The sequence below is a fragment of the Hippocampus zosterae genome, chromosome 9 (genome assembly GCF_025434085.1).
Source record: "Hippocampus zosterae strain Florida chromosome 9, ASM2543408v3, whole genome shotgun sequence".
NCBI classification, from domain to species: Eukaryota; Metazoa; Chordata; class Actinopteri; order Syngnathiformes; family Syngnathidae; genus Hippocampus; species Hippocampus zosterae.
Window position 1 is genome coordinate 6,014,789 of NC_067459.1, and position 23,949 is coordinate 6,038,737.

A 23,949-nucleotide genomic window follows, 5' to 3' on the forward strand; every position below is an offset into this window, starting at 1 on the left:
CTCTGGTCCAGACGGGATTCCTGCCGAGCTATTGAAGTTTGGCGGGCAAGCCCTCCTGGACGATATCCACGGTTTCCTGCGGGAATGTTGGGAGGGGGAAGACGTGCCACAAGCTTGGAAAGATTCTAACATCATCTATATATACAAGCGGAAAGGCGACAAAGCAGCATGCGGAAATAGCAGGGGCATTTCTCTACTGGCAACGGCAGGGAAAGTCCTTGCCCGCATTATGCTCTTCAGACTTCTTTCCACTATAGTCGATGACGTGCTCCCCGAATCACAGTGCGGCTTTCGCAGAGACCGCTGCACTGCAGACATGATCTTCGTCTTGCGCCAGCTACAAGAAAAATGTAGAGAACAACATCGGAACCTCTACATCGCCTTTATAGATCTAGCTAAGGCTTTCGATACAATCTGCAGGGAGCTCCTATGGGGTGTGCTGGGACGCATGGGTTGCCCCCCAAAATTTGTTGCGGTGTTAAAGGCCCTTCACCATGGTATGCAAGGCCGGGTGGTGTGTGGAAGTGAAAAGTCCGACCCTTTCCCAGTGGCTGTGGGGGTCAAACAGGGATGTGCCCTTGCACCCATCCTGTTCAACATCTACCTTGCTGTCATGATGAAACATGTTTACAACAATACCGACCCAATACGAGACGGTATCTCGATCAATTACCGTCTCGATGGCAGCCTTTTTAACCTAAGAAGATTGAAAGCCAGAACGAAGATCAGTAACACGTCTGTGCTGGACTTGCAGTATGCCGATGACGCTGCAATGCTGAGTCACACGCCACCAGGACTGCAGCTGTCCCTTGACGTCCTCACGGACACGTACACCCGCGCTGGCCTCGTCCTAAATGCAACAAAGACAGAGATTTTGCAGCAGACCACCGACGCTGACCCCTTTATCTTCCACTCCGGGGAAAATGCTCTGAAGAACACTGGCGACTTCATCTACCTTGGCTCATCTGTCAACATGAAGCTCGACCTCACACCCGAGATCCAAAGGCGGATCGGGTCGTCAGCTGCAGCATTTGGACGGCTGTCTAAGCGATGCTTCCTCAACAAGAACTTAACTCTTACCACAAAAACTAAGGTCTTTAACGCTGTGTGTGTGTCTATCCTACTCTATGGTTCAGAAGCATGGGTGCCCTATGCTAAACATCTTAAGCAACTGGAGCGCTTCTACATGAACTGCCTAATGAAGATCCTGGGCATTCACTGGTGGGACAGAATTCCGCACACGGACGTCAGAAGCAGACTGCAAGTCCCACCGCTAACGACTCTCCTCCTCCAGCGTCAATTGAGATGGCTCGGCCACATTGTTCGCATGCCACCGGACAGACTCCCGAAGAAGGTGCTGTACGGTGAATTAAGCACGGGGGAGAGGAGCAGCGGCGGGCAGCTGAAGCGTTTTAAAGACAGCATAAAGGTCACTCTCAAGAAGTTCGCCATCGATCCGACCAACAAGGAGGAAGCGGCATCGGATCGGGTGGAGTGGCGACGACGCACCCTGGAGGGCGCAGCGCATCACGACGCCTCATACAAGCTGGCGGCCCTGCACCGCAGGGAGAAGCGACATGCCGGACCGGCTAAGGACGGCCACTATCGCTGCGACCTTTGCGGGCGCGGCTGCGCTACTCTGGCGGGTCTGAGGGCGCACCAACGTGCGCATCAGCGGCGTCAACAGCGCGGGGATCGAAGGATGGGGGAGCGCAACGTCGTATTCGGCTACGAAGGACTGGAATAAGCATAAGCATAAGCTCTCTTCACAGGAGAGGTAAGATCTTAAGATCCTTTATTTGTCCCGCAATGGGGAAATTACAATCAGAAATCAGAAAGGAAAAACGCTGGGTAGGGAGAGGGGAAAAAAAACAACAAAAAAAACACGCTCGAACTATCCTCTTCCGAGGATAATTTAAGTTTTTTAGACATTTTATGTCTTCTCTCTCGCTGACTTTTTTTTTAATAAATATTTTTTTATAAAAATTGATACTAAAACAATGTGTGGATACTAAACTAAGGAATACTGGTACTTGTTTTAAAATAAATAATTTGGTTAAAACAGAGAAGGCGCATAGTGATGTACTATGGAAAAGCTAAACTCTTGCAATGACAATTCAAAGAACTCCTTCCTGTCTCTGTCTATTATCCACCCGTCATTGTTCTTCTTTGTCTCTCTGCTTCTCTCTCTTAAAGTGCCGCGCTAGATTCTTAAGGAGCGGTGCATCTGCTGTGGTTTATGGCCCAATTTTCAACGCGTCAAAATGACGGATGGCCTTAAATTTTTCCGTCAACTCTTAAAAAAATCCGTCAATGATGGAAAATGGTCGGTTAATGTACCCTCTTCAGAAACAGAAATATAAAAGATGTAAATGTTTATACAGTCTTGTTTAACTTAGATTTTGTTACACAAGACAGGCTTGAATTTGAATTTTTCATAAATCAACCCTCCTCCTCCCAAGTCCTCACAAATAAAATATGAAATTTCGGGTTTGCTACGGGCTCGGGCCTGCAAATCAAGTTAATTGGTCGGGCTTGGGCCGGGTTAGGCTTTAATACCCGCAGGCCGGATTGGGCTGGGTTTCTTTTTAGGCCTGATCTTACCTCTACTTCACAGTGAATATTTGGTCAGTTGTAACACCCCCACATTCAAGCTTCACTTGCCAGAGAATTCTCGATAATTAAGCAGAAAAACACATGGTTATCTGGTTTACCTTTTTGCCAGAATGCACTTAAGCTAATGCACTGGACCAATTTTGACCCTGCATTGTTAAAGCGGACCTATTGTACTTTTTGCTATTGTCCGCAACCCATACAACATGTGATCTATTTGTGTAGCCCTCAAGCAACAGGAGCCTATCCTAAATCTAGTATAGCCTATTAACAAACGTTTCCATAAACAGTTCTTAATAATTCATTAATTCATTCTTTAATAGTCTCTAGACTAACACAATATTGTGTGAGTTTAGCACGTTTTCCTCATAGATTTAATCTTAATTTTTATCTTCCCAATACCTCAGATTCACTTTCTGCCACTTATGCTGTACAAGGTCATGTGTGAGCTGGACCATATCTCTTCTGAAATTTGGGTGAGAGGTGGGGAAACTGATATGATCTGGACTGGACTGATCTGATCTGTTCAGCAGCTCCACCTTTGTGCAAACAGTTTGGGAAAGAGCCTTTTTGTACCCTGTGCACAAGGCAAGGTCCGTAACGACGTGCGTGCATGAGTTTGGTGTGAAAGAACAAAGTGGGAACACTGCCCACAAACGCTCGGGAAGAACAAAACAGATGAGGAACTTGCTGGTTCTCTCTCAGGTCCTCCGCTTGATAGTAAAAAAGTCATGTGTTCAAATCCGGCCCCAGCCTTCCAATGTACAGTCTGCATTTTCGCCCTGTACCTGTGTGGGTTTATTACAAGTACCTATACTCCGGTTTCCTCCCCCATTCCAAAAGCATTTATGGTAGGTTGATTGAACGCTCTCAACTCATCTATGTGTGCCTTGTGATTGGCTTGCAACCAGTTTAGGGTATGTCATGTTTCCTGCCCATTGTGTCTGCATGAAACCTATTATTAAACCATTTTGAATCATTTTAGAGGGGAAAGAAGGTGAGCTGCATGGGCTCTATTTTTGTGCCCAATGCACATCTAGCATGAGGTACTGTGTCTCTGTCCAGACTGTCAGTTGTGCCATTTTTAAAGGAAATGAGAGGAACCGATTTGATTAGCTGCGATTTAAGTCACTCTCACAGTGTCACAGCCCGCCCTCTTGCAAATCTCTTAGGCTGCGCTTGTCCGATAAATTACCAGCACCAATCAAACTTGTCCCTGGCGCACAGTTGGGACCGCCCACTGTGCCGAATTTACACCAATCACTAAAAAAGCCCTTGAAGGTGAGCTCAAGTTTAATGTTTGCTAAATGTACGACTATTGCTTGATGCACTGCATTACATATTGAATAGAATTGAAACATACATTGTTGCCACATAGACATTTGCGATGAGGAACAAAATGAAAATATTAAGCCAAACAACATTGTAAAAAGGGCGGCCCGGTAGTCCAGTGGTTAGCACGTCGGCTTCACAGTGCAGAGGTACCGGGTTCGATTCCAGCTCCGGCCTCCCTGTGTGGAGTTTGCATGTTCTCCCCGGGCCTGCGTGGGTTTTCTCCGGGTGCTCCGGTTTCCTCCCACATTCCAAAGACATGCATGGTAGGCTGATTGAACACTCTAAAATTGTCCCTAGGTGTGAATGTGAGCGTGGATGGTTGTTCGTCTCTGTGTGCCCTGCGATTGGCTGGCAACTGATCCAGGGTGTCCCCCGCCTACTGCCCGAAGACGGCTGGGATAGGCTCCAGCACCTCCCGCGACCCTAGTGAGGATTAAGCGGTCCAGAAAATGGATGGATGGATGGAACATTGTAAAAAAGGGAGCGTAATGTTTGGGAAGAAAAGCTGATTAATATCTGAGGAGAGTGATGTAGTCACAGAGTTTTCAGCTACCTTCTGTTCTTCCTCTTCACACAGGCCTCAGCCAATTGACCCCCTCTAGCCTTTTGCAGCAGCTGTGGCTGAAATGTTGATCAGATCCTCATGTTACAGCCAACAATCTCACAATGAAAAATGCCTCCACATTTCCTCAGTTTCACAAACACATTTGGAAACAAAAAGCTCTTATCAGACCTGTGTATTATGGAACGTGTTAATTGGACAAAAAAAATACATGTGTTGTGCATCACACCACTCCTGTTAAAACAAGATAAGAACCTGTATGAGCAAATCCAACAGCTCATTGAATGAATTGTTAAATGTAGACAGTGTGAACAAATTCATTTTTCGATTTCTTCTTCTGTAAAATCGTGCCATTGCTGATATGACTAACCCGATCACCCCAAAGTAGATACCACTTATTAATCATTATTCTTTTTTAATGTTCTGTTTACCAACTATTTGGTGTGTTACATGTAATCTCCATACATTTGACATAAAATTTCTGTACAATAGATGAGTCCATGCCACTTGTAGTAAGTACTGTACACCACATGGTTTGAAAGATGAAACCATCAGTGATAAACGAAAATCCGTGAAGTAGCGTCTAATTAACATAAACGGGTAAAAAAAAAGTTGTTTTTTTAAAGTCCGCAAACGGTCCGCGAGAAGCTGCAAAACAACAGCGAGTCACATAGAGCAACATATACAGTACTGTACTCCATGTACAGTATATGTAAGAAAAATAAATAAATAATATATTTTTTAATATGTTTGAAAAAGTCTGCAATGCACTGAACCCTCGATAAACGAACCGCGAAGTAGCGAGGGATCACTGCATATAAATATATAAATAAATAAAAAATCCTCATCTCACCCCTCGGGTGGTGTCCGTCCCTCATTCAGCTCGGGTCCTCTACCAGAGGCCAGGAAGCTTAAGGGTTCTGCACAGTATCCTTGCTGTTCCCAGCACTGCACATTTCTGGACTGAGATGTCCGGTGTTGTTCCCGGGATCTGTTGCAGCCACTCATCTAGTTTGGGGGTCACTGCCCCGAGTGCTTCGACCACCACAGGCACGACTGTCACCTTTATCTTCCAGGCTCTCTCCAGCTCCTCTCTGAGCCCTTGGTATTTCTCGAGTTTCTCATGTTCCTTCTTCCTGATGTTTCCATCACTTGGGAACGCTACATCCACTACAACCGCTTTCCTCTGCCCTTTATCTATGATCACGATATCTGGTTGGTTCGCCATTACCATCTTGTCAGTCTGGATCTGGAAGTCCCACAGAATCTTCGCTCTGTCATTCTCCACCACCTTCGGAGGTGTTTCCCATTTTGACCTTGGGGTTTCCAGTCCATACTCCGCACAGATGTTTCGGTAGGCTATGCCAGCCACCTGGTTATGGTTATGTGTTGGATCGTCTCAGGTGCCTCTTTGCACAACCTACACCCTGGGTCTTGTCTGGTGTGGTTTATCTGGGCCTCGATGGCTCTGGTGCTCAAGGCCTGCTCCTGAGCAGCCAGGATGAGTGCCTCTGTGCTGTCCTTCAGGCCAGCCCTCTCTAGCCACTGATAGGACTTCTTGAGATCAGCCACTTCAGTTATGGTTCGGTGGTACATCCCGTGTAGGGTCTTGTCCTCCCATGATGGTCCCTCTTCCAGCGCCTCATCTTCTGTTCCCCATTGTCTGAGACATTCTCTGAGTACGTCATCCGTTGGAGCATTCTCCTTGATGTATTCATGGAGCTTGGATGTTTCATCCTGGACAGTCGCTCTCACACTCACTAGTCCCCGGACTCCTTCCTTTCGGCTTGCGTACAGTCTCAGGGTGCTGGATTTGGGATGGAAGCCTCCATGCATGGTTAGGAGCTTTCGGGTCTTAACGTCCGTGGTCTGAATCTCTTCCTTTGGCCACCTTATTATTCCTGCAGGGTATCTGATCACTGGCAGGGCATAGCTGTTTATTGCCCGGGTCTTATTCTTGCCATTGAGCTGGCTTCTTCGGAATTGCCTCACTCGCTGGAGGTATTTGGCCGTAGCCGCTTTCCTTGTTGCCAGTTCGAGGTTGCCATTGGCTTGTGGTATACCAAGGTACTTGTAGCTGTCCTCAATGTCTGCTATTGTTCCTTCAGGGAGTGAGACCTCTTCAGTGCGTACTACCTTTCCTCTCTTAGTCACCATCTGACTCTCTCTCTCTCTCAAGCCCTAATGACATCCCGATGTCGCTGCTGTAGATCCTGGTTGTGTGGATCAGTGAATCTATGTCCCTTTCGCTCTTAGCATACAGCTTTATGTCATCCATGTAGAGGAGGTTGTAGCTCCATTTCTGAGGCGGTATCCATAGCCTGTCTTGGTGATTACTTGGCTTAGGGGGTTCAGTCCTATGCAGAACAGCAGTGGGGAGAGTGCATCACCTTGGTATATGCCACATTTGATGGACACTTGGGTAAGTGGCTTGCCATTGGCTTCAAGTGTGGTTTTCCACATTCTCATCGAGTTCGCAACGAAGGCTCTTAGGGTCCTGTTCACCTTATACAAGTCCAAGCATTAGGTGATCCATGTATGTGGCATCGAGTCATAGGCTTTCTTATAATCAATCCAGGCTGTGCACAGGTTGGTACGTCGGGACCTGCAGTCTTGTGCGACTGTTCTGTCAACCAGGAGCTGATGTTTGGCTCCTCTGGTATCTCTACCAATGCCCTTCTGCGCTTCGTTCATGTATTGATCCATGTGTCCACTTATCTTACCCGCAATGATGCCTGACATGAGCTTCCATGTTGTGGAGAGACAGGTTATTGGCCGATAGTTGGATGGGGCTGCACCCTTCGAGGGATCCTTCATGATCAGGATCGTTCGCCCTTCGGTTAGCCATTCTGGGTGAGTCCCATCCCTCAGCAGCTGGTTCATTTGTACTGCTAGGCGCTCATGGAGTGCTGTGAGTTTCTTTAGCCAGTAGGTGTGGACCATGTCCGGGCCTGGTGCTGTCCAGTTCTTCATATCTGAGACTCTTTCCTGTATGTCTGCCACTGTTATGGTAACTGGGTTCTGTTCAGGGAGGTTGCTGTGCTCCTTTCACAGGGTCACCAGCCATTGTGCACTGCTGTTATGTGCAACCTCCTTCTCCCATATGCCTTTCCAGTACCTTTCAGTTTCCAGTCTTGGTGGGTCAGCTCTGTTGTTAGGACCCTGCCACTGAGCGTACACTTTCGCAGGTTGTGTTGCGAACAGCCTGTTTATTTGTCTGGCCTCATTCTCTTTCGTGTACCGCTTTAGGCGAGTGGACAAGGCTTGGAGCCTTTGTTTGGCAGTTTCGAGTGCTTCAGGTATGGTCATCTGGATGTACCTCTCGGGTATCGGCCTTTTCATCACACCTCTCTGGGCCTCCGTCAATTGACTCACATCTTTCCGGGCCGCCTTGATCTTAGCCTCCGACCGTCTTTTCCATGTTGGGTAACGTATCTCATGGCTTCCATGGTTGCTCTTATAGAAGGGGGTCTCCAGGATCACTGATGCTGAAGCGTATATCAGCTCATTGGTTTCTGTGATCGTTATGGTAGGGATCGTCCTCAGTGCTGCATTCACACTTTCTATGAGACTTTCAGATGGTACTTCACATAGCCGTTGTAATCGGTTTTTGGTTGCCCAGCTTTCAATCTCGCCATGATCTTAGCTTTCAGGTCAGTTGCTGCCTCGCTCAGCATTTCATTCATTGGGGCTGGCCACCCAATCTCATCATCTGCATTCATTGGGGCTTGCCTCTCAATCTCTTGTATGACCTACTCCTCTGATCTGGCAGCCTGGGGCCCTTCACCATGGAACCTGCGTTGTACCTCATCAATCTCAAGTTGTGACAGCAGTTGCCGTTTGTGGATGTTGGAACACTGAGCTACTAGTTGTTTCGTGGTCAACCGTGACTGTGGGTTTCGAAGTAACCATTTAGCCCACATTCTCTGCATGTAACCCCTCTGATTAGGGTTGCTTGAGTAGTAGCATTCCAACAGAGCCATGATATCGCATCTCGCCCATCTCCGCTTTGTTCCAGTAGCCCATTTTTCATCAAGGTGCTCTGGTTTCCCAGCACCTGACGCAGACCTTGTTTGGCCGGGCGACATCTGAGCCATTTCATTCGTTTTATTGTCTCTCATCATTGTATGAGGTAGGCATTAGCGTGAAGGATCTTGCCCAAGGACCCACACTGGATGGTGTTATGTGCTCATTTTTGCCCCAAGCGGGATTCGAACCACCGTCTCCCGTATGCCAAACCGATGCCTTACCAACTGAGCTATCCAGCCGATCTAGATATAGCAATTTTCTACTGCTTATCCGGGGTCGGGTCACGGGGCAGTAGCTTTAGCCCAGTCTTCCCTCCTCTTCGAGCTCTTCCTGGCGGATCCCGAGGAGTTCCCATGCCAGCTGGGTGACATAGTCTCTCCAGCGTGTCCTGGGTCGTCCTCGGGGTCTCCTGCCAGTGGGACATGCCCGGAAAACCTCACCAGGGAGGCGTCCAGGAGGCATCCTAATTAGATGCCCGAGCCGCCTCATCTAGCTCCTCTTGATGTGGAGGAGAAGCGGTTCGACTCTGAGCCCCTCCCGGATGACCGAGCTTCTCACCTTATCTCTAAGGGAGAGCCCAGACACCCTGCGGAGAAAACTAATTTCGGCCGCTTGTATCCGGGATCTCGTTCTTTCGGTCACGACCCATAGCTCGTGACCATAGATGAGGGTTGGGACGTAGATCGACCGGTAAATTGAGAGCTTCGCCCTTTCGCTCAGCTCCTTCTTTACCACGACAGACCGATACAACGTCCGCAACACAGCAGACGCTACACCGATCCGCCTGTCGATCTCTCGCTCCCTCCTGCCCTCACTCATGAACAAGACCCCAAGATACTTAAACTCCTCCACTTTGTTTCATGCTTGGCAGTGCCCTGACTGTCCACTGTCACCTCAGTGAGTGATACCACATTCAGGACACCACAAGTCCTGACCCAAGTGTCTCACCTAATGACAAATAAATACAGGTACCGGTAGGTCCAAAATTCAAGGGCTGAAGCAATTCACATTCCACTACTCTGCCTACTCATGAATTGTAAAAAAACAAACAGTGTCATTACTCACTCAGTCAATTTCATGCCTGGCACGCTGTTGATACACATGGAGAACACATTTGCAAACTTTTCCAAAATAGGCTATGCAAAATGCAGGATTATAATTAAAGCCTTAGACACGGTTGTTCATATTATTGAAATGAAGCCAGCCTCCTTGGGCGGCTATTGTGCTTTGCTTCAAGGCCCCATGACAGTTGTTGAGAAACAAATTCATTTTCATACATTGCAAGCAACAGGATTCAAACCTTACCATCCAGAGACAAAGACGAGTTGGTGGGGAAGTTATGTTCCAAGCAACCTTGGTACAAAACCAAGTGGTTTCTCCACATCAAGGAGGAGTCTCTCCACAGACCACCTGCACTCATGGTACATTTAACGAGCATATTACTGTACAACTATAACAGAAACTCAATATTTATAAGAGGTTTAACACAGTTGCCACAAACCGCACCAAATGTTTTTGTATGACTAGTGCCGGAATTTGTGTTGACTTTTTGGTCCTGGCCCACTCTGCTGTACTGAGTTGTTGTGCCCAGTTTCTTTTTAGAAGGTGGAATAATATTGCCATAGAACAGCCATCTAACTAACTGTGTTTCAAGCATGCAATGAATATCCTGTCCGTCAATGGGACAGGAAACAAACATCCACTGGGTTGTGTCTCGCTGCCTTTGGCAGGGGCACGGGTCAAGTTTGTCAGGTGAAGGTCAAGTAGGTGAGACAGACAGGAGAACAAAGAGGATACCCCCCAACCCCTTTTCCCATCCCACCCGCCTTCCATCCTTTTCACTGAACAATCACCCACAGGAACAGGAACAGGAAGTGATGCATAAAGGAGGTTCAGCCAACTCTTAGGCTGGGTCAGATGAGGGAAGTAAAGGTGTGAAAGACAGGTAAAAACAAAATATCTTATGTGTGTCTATTATTATAACATTCCATCAATGTCCTACATAGTTATTTTTGGTCTTTTTTTTGCAAAAGATTTGTATCATAAAACTGAATCTAAACATTCATGTTTTAATAATGTTCTTTTCTATTTTCTTAGAAACCAACCAATGAGTACATCTAGAGTATGTTTTGAATGGCGCACGACCTGTTTCCCCAACCACAACTATGTTAATCTATAGATTATACAATTGTAATGATGCACAAATAGTTTTGTAGAAATTTTTAGAAGGTTTTGTATGGTGATATGTAACTCCGTATAGCACAATTGGCTTTTCAAAGGGGCGCATGCAGACGATTGTACAGCTACAAGCAGAGAAATCGGGCTTACTGTACTGCATGCCATTTGGATTTGTGTTCTTACAAAAGCAAACCTTCAATTTTGTGACACATCATTCAAGCAAGACAGATCATGAAGGACCTGTCCTGTAGGAAATGTGTTTACTGTCATCACTTTTTCCAAACGTTTGGCAAGAATCAACTCGTGAAATTATGATTAATCCCATTCAATTGTGTGTTTGTTTAAAAAAACAAACAATGAAATAAAACCAAGGTAACTTTTAATCTTCAGGTTTCATGTTTTTAGGGGGGGCAATTAGTAGCACATTTCTCTTTCATGAAATTATAGTCAATTATGGCCATTATGACGATGATTACGGTAACAGCTATCTATGATGGCTGTAAAGGCACCACCCTGTGCATGTTAAAACCTGCTTCATCGTTTTTTATTTATTTATTTTTGGGGCCCTCGGGCTACAGTGTCGCCTTCTCTGAGACTTCCTTGTGAGTGCGAGCTTGTGCGGCATTGAGAGTCAGCCATCCATAGCAGCTCTTGTAGCACAAAGCAATGCATCTGGTGCTTGAACGCTGCCCAATGAGGGACGTGTGCTTAACATAAACTGCAGCAGAGGGCTGCCTGGTCTAAAAGGAGACATCAAGGCCTGCGCCACTGAGGCGCCTCGTTTCTTTTCTTTCTTCACACTTGCAGACTCTTGTCTGTCCTCTACTGCTTATTTCCATCACACTTTTGTTTTTGGCCTGCTTTGTATGTTATTAATGCTCCTATCAACTACATTCATTCATTCATTCATTCATTCATTCATTCATTCATTCATCTTCCGAGCCGCTTGATCCTCACTAGGGTCGCGGGGGGTGCTGGAGCCTATCCCAGCTGTCTTCGGGCAGTAGGCGGGGGACACCCTGAATCGGTTGCCATCCAATCGCATTTGTAAACTGTTAAGAGGGAGAGAGAGAGAGAGAGAGAGAGCGAGAGAGAGAGAGAGAGAGAGTGAAACAACATTTTTGAGTCAGCCATGCTACCTGTAATTTGATCAGCGGATGTGTTTTTGATAGGTTACATACCAGGAAACCAGCATTACTCACACGACTAGCGTAAAAGCTGCTAATAAATAATCAAACAAAATCCAAACGCAACATGCAATGATCAACATTCGGAAAAAACTTCAGACAAAAAAATATACAGTTCACCAACCCAAAGTTGCAATCAAAATGTCGCTAAGTTTTGATATAACTTGGATGATGGATCACTCGCTGGCAGAACAAGTTCCAAGCGTCTGTTCCTCCGACTTGGCTACTTGTGCTACACGGTGGAAACGCATTGAAAGGGAGTACTCAGTTTTCATACTGTAAACTGCAAGAAAATAATCATTAAGAAAAGACAACAACACTCCTAACCTATACTGTACAAATGTGTTCATTGTATGGAAGCGTGGAACGACCAATTTGGAGCCAACATTTTTCACTTGTAAATTCGATCGAACATACTGTGCAAATCAGCCAACCCTAATTGATGTTTATTTGAAATTGAAACCAAGTCACTGATGGTGTAGTGGTAACACTCACTGGACTTGTGTGCGGGCAGCGTGGGATCGATTCCCACCCAGTGACACTGTCAATGTGGGTGTGTATGGTTATTTGTTTCTACATGTGCCCTGGGACTGACTGGTGACGGGTTCAGGGTGGAGTCTGCCTTCTGCCTGAAGTCAGCTGGGATAGGCTCCAGCAACTCCCCGTGATCCTGTTCAGGATAAGCAGTGTTGAAAATGGATGGATGGTTGAAATTGAAACCCCACCCTTACCATTATGATTGAAATTCACTGTTTAGAGTCAAGACAATTTTGTTCAGCATCATTTTCCTCCCCACAAGACTCAAACTTGCCAAAGTTAGGCGAAAGCCACACATGCAGTTTCTTTTATTGTTTTTATTGTTTAAAATGGATAACATTAATTTGCCAACTATAAAGACACCCTGTCATTGTTACATCTTTTCAGTACTGTACTTTAATGTATAGCTACTTGGCCAATCATAGTTGTGTTTTCTGTCTGTATCATCTGTATCATTAACACTGTATAAATATTTTTTTTCCGTAACTTTTCTTTTGACTCTGCTTAAATTACAGTTCATATAGAATCCTGTGTATGTGTGAACTTGTAGGAAGGAGCCCTCTACCACACGCAAACCCGCTAACGAGTTTTGTGTGCCCTCGTGAGTCACCCAACTGACTTCATTCAGTCGAATCATTTGTCATCATTTGTCAGCTGCTTGACAAATGTCCTTCCTCCAATCTGGAAAGCTTCACCAACTTGTTACAGGATGTGAACATTGGATTGAATAAACCTCAAAGGTTTTCTCATTTGGCCATGTAGATCTACATAAAATTTAGTTGAGTAGGTAATAAGAATTGCTTTGTATCTATATTCTTGATGTTTTGTATGAGCTGTCTGAAATTGATTTAATAAAAGATAAGTGTTTTGAATTTAAATTGTGTAATGTATTTTATTTAGAGTACCAAGGCATGCGGTATTTTTGCCCACAGTGTATAGTGTTGCCATGAACACCCATCAGTGTTAATCTCAACACTTGTAAGTGTCACGTTCCGGATTCGACAGCAGGGGGCAGGCGTTCTTGCTTGTCGCCTGCACACCTGCCAACCATTTGTTGGTAATTGCACCTGCTATATTTGGGCACTCCGGCAGTCGACTCACTGCCGGAGTATTCCACGCCGTGCCATTTGCTCTCGTCTATTCCTTCTCGGTTAAAACTCTGACTTAAATGACTACTGACTATTATTGCGTGCCTTGATATTCCTCCCGTGTTTGATTAGTATTTTACTTAAGAACTTTCTCCTTGCCGTTTTTGTTTCGCAAGCGTTTTCTGTTGCCTCGTTGTTATTTCCTGGTCCTCTTTTGACCAGCGTATTCTGTTGTCCGTTTAGACGGGGATTTTGTGTTATAATAAATCTCATTTTTTATGACAATTCCTTTTCTGTGTCTGCTATTTCGGGATCCACTTACCTCTAGTAGTTGTGGACGAAGCGATTATTCTGTCGCTTCGGGCTCAACGTGACAGTAAGTGTTATTATTGCTGCACTGTCGACACTTACTACCTTTTGTTGCTGTAACACACAAATATTACTTTAACACAGGGTGGTGTGGATGCAAGGGATTTTGTCTCGGTTCAAATGAACACTTTAGGTGTTGAATTAACACCAAGAGATTTGCAGTGTATTTGTAAATCCGTTGTTTGTGCAAATTTGTTGAATTGAATATTCGAATGAATTTTCCAGTCAAAGATGTTTACCCCACACCGGCCGTTTCACACTTTCATATCATTGCATGGTGTTTGTAAACCCAAAATGGTTTGTTTCCAAAAGGCTGCAGCCTGCAGGTGATCTTTGACCCACAGCAAAAGAGTGGTCATCTCTCCACCCCGTGTTAAAACAATCCCTCACATTTGTTGCAAAGTGAACCACGGCGCTTAAGAGTAAAGCACTGAAAACGTGTGGCTACTGACCCGACATTTCTTAAAAGCAAGTAAAACATGGGAATGTCGGCGTCACACTTGTTGAAAATGCTTGCCTTGGATGCAACAGACAGACAAAAGGCATTTAAAAACAGTTTTATTGTTTTACCAATTACAGAAGTTCACTCATTTTTTTTCTTTTGAAATTCACGCCATCATTGAAAGTGTCGCAGTACGATTACCGGTACCTGACTTCGGTGCAGGCAGAGTGGGTTCAGTCCCCAATTAAGAACAGTTTTGATGTGAATGTGAATTACTATAAGTCACTGTGTGTGCCTTGTGATTAACAGCCGACCAGTTCAGGGTGTAATCTGCTGTTTTCGGCACTATACAATCCTGAACTGGATAAACTGTGTTGAGAATAGATGAATGGATGATCTCGATGTGAAAGCCTGAAGCAAAAAAGGGCATGTGCATATTTTGTAGTCGAATGTAAAGTCGCTCCCTCAATAAAGTCTTAAGAATAGAAACAAACATCAATCCATCCATTCATTATCCAACTCGAGTCGAGGGTGAGTTGGAGCCTTTTCCGACCGACTTTGGGCGAGTGGGGTCCGCCCTTAACTGGTGACCTGCCAATCACAGTGCACAAATAAACGAACAACAACCACTCACTCACAGTTACGAAATAGAGTGTTCAATTAAACTACCATGCATGTTTTTGGAATGTGGGAGGAAACCAAAATACTTGAAGAAAACCCACATAGGCATGGGCAGGACATGCAAATTTAACACAGGAAGACCGAACCTCATACTCAAACCCTCGACCTCTGTACTATGAGGCGGACATGCTAGCCAGTTGTCTACTGTGCTGCCTAATCGTGAATATATGTTTAATTTGTTTGGAAACTAATCCATGCAGAAGGCAAACTATAATGCGCTGTGATTTCAAGTGACATACAAAAAAAATCTCTTTTTAGCTGTGTCTTTCATTTCATTGGTGTAATGGACATGCCCATTGTTGATGTTAACTACCCAAGTCGGGTTCTGATTTCGGAAAGACACTCTGCCCTCTCTTGCTTGCGAGGAAGACGTACTCATTTAGTTTGATAATTTGAGTTACCCTACATCAGGGGTGTCCAAACTTTTTGCCAAGGGGGCCAGATTTTATGTGGTAAAATGTCGGGGGGCCGACCTTGGCTGACATTCTTTACATTGAACAACAATATTGTTCAACAAATTTTAGTAAGCCAGTCTGATTCACATTTCCATTTTTATTTTAATTTCAACAATCTTGAGAATTTCTTTTGGTTCATTTGAAACTGGTATATCACATGCAACTGCTTATTCACTTGACTTTTTCTTAAACAGAAGTCTCCTGAGTGCAAATTGATTGATTTGAAACATAAAATGTATCACCATGACCTTTCAATAGTCACAAAACCTTTGACTCGAACAACAGGGAAATGAACAAGCAATACACATATCCACAACTGCAAGGATCATTTGAAATATGACATATCAGTCAATATAAACACGGAGTGATGTCTTGTTAACTCGTGAGTGATGCCCTCTAGTGTCTAAATGCTATTACTCATTTAGTGAATGCTATTACTCATTTAGCCACTAGAGGGAAGCAGTACTCTATGAAACATCACTCACCAGTCTACGAGACCTCAGTCAATGCAACACGTGTTCTATTGCGCCCAACCTGCGGGCCAGACGGCACTGACTTTATGACATGGGCCGAGGGCCGGATGAAATTCGACCGTGGGCCGGATTTGGCCCGCGGGCCGGACTTTGGACATGGCTGCCCTACATGATGATTCATTCATTTTACGATCCACATATCCTCACAAGGGTCGTTGGGGTTGCTGGAGCCTATCCCAGCTGTCTTCGGGCAGTAGACGGGGGACACCCTGAACTGGTTGCCAGCCAATTGCAGCGCACACAGGGACGAACAACCATCCACGCTCACACTCACACCTAGGGACAATTTGGAGTGTTCAATCAGCCTGCAATGCGTGTTTTTAGAACATGGGAGGAAACTAGAGAGAACCTGGAGAAAACACTGACAGGCCCAGGGAGAACATGCAAACTCCACACAAGAAGGCCGGAGCCGGATTGAACCCATGACCTCTGCACTGTGAGTTCGATGCTCTAAACACTGGACCACCGTGCGCCGCCTTCATGATTATTCTGTCAACAGAAATATCTGTTAAATATATCCGTGCGTGTGTGTGTGTGTGTGTGTGTGTGTGTGTGTGTGTGCATGTTTGTGTGTGTGCGTGTGTGTGTGTGTGTGTGTGTGTGTATTGGCATTGGACATCCTTTATTTGGCTTGGGAATCTGCCCCCCCAAAATGCCTCTTCTCCACATTTAATTCAGAAATATTTACATTTTCATCACAATGCAAATATATATATTTGCATTGCATATATATATATATATATATATATATATATATATATATATATATATATATATATATATATATATATATATATATAAATCACCATATATACCACATATCACCATATATATATATATTCGACAACTCTGGTATCTATAGAATTACTAAAGGTTGGGGATGTTATGTATGTTTCCACCAACATGGAAAAATTCCTCTGTGCTTGTAATTGCAAGTTTATTGGCAATGTAGAGAGGTTGCTGTAAGTTCTGTGATGGTTTCTTTGGTTATTATTGTCATCACGTGATGATGGTCCAAGACGCTTGAGGTCATCCTATATCTTTTCCGCACAGATTAAAATCAAAATTGTAGTACAATTTTGACTGAGTTGAATTGATTATTCCACTGCAACTCCAGAAATTTGGTGCACAAACTCATTGGGGAACTGAAGCCACTTATTATGCAGTCTTTCTCATTCAGAGTTTGCCACAGTGAGTCATCCTCTTTCATCTCTCCATGTCCTTCGTCGTCCATAATACTTCAGTACTTGTCCAGCAGTGTCTGAAGTGAAATTTGTAAGGTGATGTATAACATCCCCATCTAGGGGCTGAATAAAGTCCTTACTCCATGTACTGAAAGAGCTTCTATTTACTGTACATCTCAATGTTGAGACTTAAGCGGCCCGGTGGTCCAGTGGCTCGTCGACCTCACAATGCAGAGGTATCGGTTTCAATTCCAGCTCCGGGCTCCCTTTGTGGAGTTTGCATGTTCTCCCCGGGCCTGCGTGGGTTTTCTCCGGGTACTCTGGATTCCTCCCACATTACAAAAACATGCATGGCAGACTGATTCAACACTCCAAATTGTCCCTCGGTGTGAGTGTGAGTGTGGATGGTTGTTCATCTCTGTGTGCCCTGCGATTGGCTGGCAACTGGTTCAGGGTGTCCCTCCGCCTGCTGCCCGAAGACTGCTGGGATAGGTTGCAGCACCCCACGCAACCCTTGTGAGGACAAGCGGATCGGAAAATAAACCCACACAGGCATGGGGAGGCCGGAGCCGGAATTGAACCTGCGCGTCTGCACTGTTGTTCACCATGCCGACGCACTACCACCATAATGACAAATAATTTTGTCAGTATTTTCAGGCCTGGACTACCCAATGTGAGAACTTTTGAGAAAATTACAGCAGATTTTATTGACCTGGTGAATACTCAGATTTTCTGTCCTGGCCATGCCTTTTGTCGAAAAGTCACAATCTTCACCGGAGAGCATAATCAACATCTTGAGGCTTTTCTGAGGAATGCTCAGTTAAATCCATTAAATTGGCGCCATGTAGTACATTTAAATGTAAAAAGTTACATTTCTAGTCGTCACTAGGTGGCTCTACATGTATAACAGAATATTATCATACATAGCTCTTCATGTCGCGACTATTTATGTGTGTGAAGTTCGAGATTTTTTGGAGCATCTGCATGGGAGTTATTAAGCATTTCCTCCTCTGTGGCAAAAGAAATATGAGATGCAATTTTTTTATGCCCAGCCCCCGTGATGTAGTATTTGGAAAACTCATGTTTTCCCACTGTTGTTGTTACAGGTTATTAGATGGTGTAGCTCAAGTTTGAAGTCAATCAGATGACTCCTCAAGAACAAAAATTAAAATGAATGAAGCCTACCTTTAATGTCAGACACGGTACAAAGATCTGTACTTCATGATTTCATAGAAACGACTATTGTAGGGGATCTGACTGGAACAAATGCGTGCAGCTAAAATAAACACGTGTAACTTGCGTTTAAGTTAAAACCCAGGGCTGCTCCTAGTTAAATCGTTGAACTAGCAAGAACCCTGCAGTCATCCATTGGCCTTTCTTGAATTGCATGTAGTACTGACCTCCTAACAGGAACGTCGCTGTTTTAAAAGCAGAGATCCCCTTTGCTGCTCAGCTAGCAAAACGGAAGTCCGCCATTGAGCACAACGCGTGCAATTCGTATTCTGCTGTCTGAGACCAAGGAGCGAGTCCATAAAAAAATCTTCATCCAGATACTCGTGGAAGCGCTTTGGAAGGATGGCGTATCGAGGGCAAGGACAGAAGGTTCAGAAGGTTATGGTTCAGCCTATTGTATCCTTTTTACCCTTTGCCTTTTTTGGGATGAACCATAGGGAAGTCATTCATTTAGCTTTAGCAGTTAAGCTAACGCTTAACAAGAGGTAGCTGGCGTTAGCCATTCTATTTTGATGCATATTAAAAGGCGGGCGACTACAGAATTTTAATCGTTGTTTAAATATTCTACTCCTGGAGTGTATTGGCTCGCTGTGGAGACCTGCGAAACGCACGACCATTGATAGTAACGGTAAAGATAAAAAATGCGCGAAATTGTACATTGAATACATTTCTGGGTTTATTCTTGTTTGTAGTTACAGCTGCAAGGCAAAAGACAGCTTGCAGAATTTCGTACTCAAATTCTTGCATTTGATGAATCCAAATAAAATTGTAGATAAAACTAAACCCGCATGCTTAGTATGTGCAGTAATTCTGTGTAATTGTGTATCAATGTACTCGTAAATAATTTCTTTGACCCCATCAATCAGAACCTTATCTTCAGATATCTCCAGAATGTAAGTACATGTATTTATCATTTTCTTTGTTTCTTCTGTTGACAGTGTTTATGGGATTACAAAGTGAATTTGTTTCTTTCATCCACAGCGCTCAAGGATCCAGGTGTGGTTGTATGAGCAGGTCAACATCAGAATAGAGGGCTGTATCATTGTAAGTCCCCCTCCAATCTTCCAGCTATTACTGTTGAAATTATTTTATTGTTGCTCTGATCTGAGAGAGAAATTAACATTAAATAAAAATGAGTCAGAGAAAGTATTTTTATTGGCATGGAGAGAACATGGAAACTCCACACAGGAAAACCGCAGCCCGGAATCGAACCCATGACATCGGCACTGTGACGCGGGTGTGCTAACCAGTCATGCATCAATGCATCAGCCCATTATTTGGCTGATGGATTTAAATTAAATGGTTGTTAATAATGACCAATGGTTTGTTGGAAAGGATATTGTGGATATAATTAAAATGTAATAAAATACAGGAAAATGTATTTGATTTTGGGTTGGAAGTCTTGCGTCATATGATTTGCACTTAAGAAGGTTAACTTAACCTCATGTACATTAATTCCATCAATGTATTGTTAAATTAGTTCTCTTAAAACTATAATATCTAGTATTTGCATCATTAAAAATATACCAATGTACTTTTATTTTTATTTTAAATGTGGAAGAAATGTAACCAACAAAGGTTTAGGGGGGGCAGTTTTGCAATTAATGCTCTGTTGGATGTTTAGGGTTTCGATGAGTACATGAACTTGGTTCTTGAGGATTCAGAGGAAGTCCACATGAAGACGAGGAACAGGAAGCCGCTGGGTAAGAGGTTGTTTTCATCCATCCATTTTCTAATCCGCTTATGCTCACGACAGTTGCGGGTGTATCCGACCTGTCTTTGGGCAGGAGGCGCGGGTGCACTCTGAACTGGTTGCCAGCCATTTGCGGGACACACAAAGACAAACAACCATTCACGCCCACAATAACACCGAGGGACAATTTGGAGTGATCGGGGTTATTTGATTTTCTTAGCATTTTTTTTCCCTCCCCTGACCACTAAATTCTAGCTTTTTTCAGCATTGGTTCTTTAATGCAAGTTTGAAATCATGGAACATGAGTCATGTCACTGTCAAACAAAAAACCTCTATACCCAAATATGGTCAAATCTTTTTTTTTAATCCCTTCCCACAAGTCAATACTAATGGTCCTTTTCCACTTCGTCTTCTGTTTTTGAACAATATTAACCAATACAGAGCGCTGGAAATAGCTTGAGAACCAATACATTGAACACAACTCATGTCGGACAAGTAGTGGTGTCATGATGCATCTATTTAATCGATCTATTGATGTGTCTGCCACTTACATCGACTGTGCTGAACGAGTGTACATCGATGCTGGCCACACATATACACAATATCCGTTTCAAATTATTAATTATTATGCTTAACTTAATTTTACACTCAAAATTCCAAATACATTTTTATTTTTCGATACAAGTTTGGTTGTTATTTTTAATCAACTTTTCGTTTTTCACTCGCACACTCGTTATGGCTGGTCGTCGCCGAGGATTTTCATCAACTACACAACATACCGTATTTTCACGACCATATGGCGCACCGTATTGTTGTGCGCAGTCTCAGTAATGGGTGCCATTTCTGTATTTGACACATACACAAAACGCACTGTATTATTGGGCGCAGCCAGGCATTGTAAAACATACGCCAGTTTAAACATACAGCATGCATGCACGCATGCTAAAAACACGTCAGCTTGAAGCATATGGCAGCATGCCAAGACATACGGATACATGCTAAAAACACGTTTTTAAAAAGGCAACGGAAGCAAAACTGAGTTCGGTTATACTTTATTTAGCCATCTTACAATGTACTCACGTTTTTCGATCAATCATCACCCAGAAATCTATCAAAGTCCTCATCTTCTAAATTAGAATTGAAGAATTGTTCAAGTACCGGTAATTCATCAAAAATGCCGAGTTCCCTCTCGTTGTCAGAGTCACTCTCATTGCCATGTGGGTCCACAGAAGTGATGACGGCTTTGCCAAAAGTTCGAACAACTGTGCAAGCAGACACGTTCGTTCAAGCAGCCACAATTCATTCGCAAATAGTGGCGTAACTAGCCCAGCGCTGCCTCCCACTCTTTGTAAAGCTGTGTGTGCCATCGATCATCCATTGTTCCCATGCCGCTCACAACTTTACTTTGAACGCCCGGTTGATGCCGATGTCCAGCGGTTGGAGTTCTTTAGTCAAGCCTCCGGGAATGACGGCTAGCTCAGAGTTCATTTGCTTGACTTGGTTTTTCACCGCTGCTGTGAGATGGGCACGCATGGAGTCACAAATCAAGAGTGACAACGAGGCATGGAAAAAGTCATCCGATTTCTTAACATACACCTCACTTAACCACTCTCTCATCTTCTCCTCGTCCATGCAGCCCTTTTGGTTTGCTTTCACGATGACGCCGGCTGGAAACCTTTCTTTCGGCAGGATTTTTCACTTAAAAATCACCATAGGTGGCAGTTTCTGTTCATTAGCATGACAACCAAGAACGTAAGCGTGTCTCTTTGTAGTATTCGTTTTCGGGGGTTCTTAGAAACCGAAGTTGTTTTGCAATAATGCACATACCCACACTATATACACTGTGTATTATACAGTACCTGTATGTACCTGCTGGGGGTGTACCTTTAGCGTCCACTTACACGCCCACCCTTCACTGATTGGCGGACTTCTTCGCCGCATGCCTGTCCTCACTCACTTCCGCCATTTCTCTATATAGTATAATATCAGTCAGGCTTTGGAACTCGGCGCATACACAAGGCGCTCCACATTATTAGGCGTCCTGTCCATTTAGAGAAAATTTAAGACTTTTAATGACGCCTTATAGTCGTGAAAATACGGTAGATCATGGCGGTGAGGGTAGATGTTTGATGACACAATGCGTTCGCTCGCTTGCGTGCCGTGCAAAAACTTTGGATTGAGGATGAAAGAAGATTATATTGACGAGACGGTTGCCGTGTGCAACCTTTGCAAATGTCGGGGAACACAACAATTTGTCCATGTATCTTGATCGACATCACAACAGCAAAAAAGAACATGAGTGATTCAACAGTCAAAGAGATTTTGCTGCCTTATTTACATGAGAACTAAATCATAAATCTCGCATGTGCATGTTTTGTCCACAAATTGTTGCAAATGGACAGTAGAGTTTGACAATTTTTCGGGACGGTAGTCACCTTTAATCACGTGATTGAGACAAAAACCTTACGCTGTATCAGGTACTGTCGTACGTGTTCGTGCTGTCTCCATCCTTTGGGTCAACATCTTTTCTTTTTGTGTCACATTTCCCTGAAAATAATCCACAAACTAGTGTCATTGCCTTAACACGACCCGAGATCCTTGCTTCCCCTTCGTCCGCCATGGTTTTCTGTTTTTTTTCTCATGAATGCATGTTTAATCTCGAGGGCAGTGGTTCTTCACCTTGTTAGAGGTACCGAACCCAACCAGCTCATAAGCACGTTCACCGAACCCTTCATTAGTGAAAAATAAAAAAAGTAAAAACTACATGGCATAAGTATAGGTTTTTAAAATTGTATGACATACTATCAGGACAGTCACATGGTGAGCGAACTAAATTTCCTGCAGCACTGATTGGACAAGCAATGTAATGTGACCATCTGCACCCAGCGATGGCCCAGCGTGTAATAACGAATCAACATGTTGAGTCGGGTGTGTATCAACCTCCAGGTCAGAGGCTAAGGCGAACCCATGAGACAGATTCACCAAACCCCTAGGGTTCGATGGAACCCAGGTTAAGAACCACTGCTCTAGAGGTTTTGCATCATTTTCCGTGTGATGTGAGAATATCCATGAATGAATCATGTGTGGTGTGTTGAACTAGCCTTTTGGCTGTACACCACACACATGTTCAAAACTGTTATACCTGTGATTTTTGTTCTCATCTCGTCATAATTTGGAAGACATCTGACAATTTTAAACTCTTGCCATGTGAGCCAGGCTTTAGCCTACGTCACACTAAACGGGGTCACAATGCTTGTTCCACAATTCATTAAAAAAATAACTACATTTTGGTTTAGAACTGTATTACATGGGATTAATTACCTCAATTAGTTTTGAGAAAATATGAATAAACTTTCACCCAGTGTGTGTGTGTGTCCGCCAGAGAGTTGACTTTTTACTGAAATAAGTGTATTTTCCTGATCCATGTCCATATTTCTTCTCTTTCTTGTAGGAAGGATCATGTTGAAAGGAGATAACATTACCTTGCTGCAAAGTGTGTCCAAGTGACATCAGTAAATCCCAACCATTCACGAGCAATGTATTTCCTTTGTTTTAGACCTTCATTGTGACGTGTTATTGAAAGGTGTCAAGTTCTACAATTTATGTTCATTTTGAAAATAAAGTTTTCCTTTGTCATAATTATTTTGGTATTCTTTTCATGGGATATTTACCCTCTCTCGCTTGCATGAGAAATTGGGTCATTGTGTTGCGTTGTCATCTAGTGGCAGACTATTGTAGTGCATGTAATATGTCGGCCAAACCTCTGACGTGAGCAGATATACCTGTATTCAGTCCAAACAAGCTTTATTTAATGAATTGCTTTGCGCGTT

The 23,949-nt window shown here is 43.9% G+C and overlaps 2 protein-coding genes across 2 annotated transcripts in view; one reads left to right on the forward strand and one right to left on the reverse strand.

Moving 5' to 3' along the window:
• Positions 1–23,949, reverse strand: part of LOC127607160 (uncharacterized) — a 153,352-nt gene that overhangs the window by 102,319 nt on the left and 27,084 nt on the right. The gene's annotated exons all lie outside the window — the stretch shown is intronic.
• snrpe (small nuclear ribonucleoprotein polypeptide E) lies at positions 18,642–23,758 on the forward strand. Its single transcript, XM_052075334.1, has 5 exons — positions 18,642–18,822; positions 19,293–19,319; positions 19,408–19,470; positions 20,051–20,129; positions 23,571–23,758. The coding sequence occupies exons 1-5, from the start codon at positions 18,769–18,771 to the stop codon at positions 23,624–23,626; spliced, it is 279 nt and encodes a 92-aa protein (XP_051931294.1). The 5' UTR covers positions 18,642–18,768; the 3' UTR covers positions 23,627–23,758.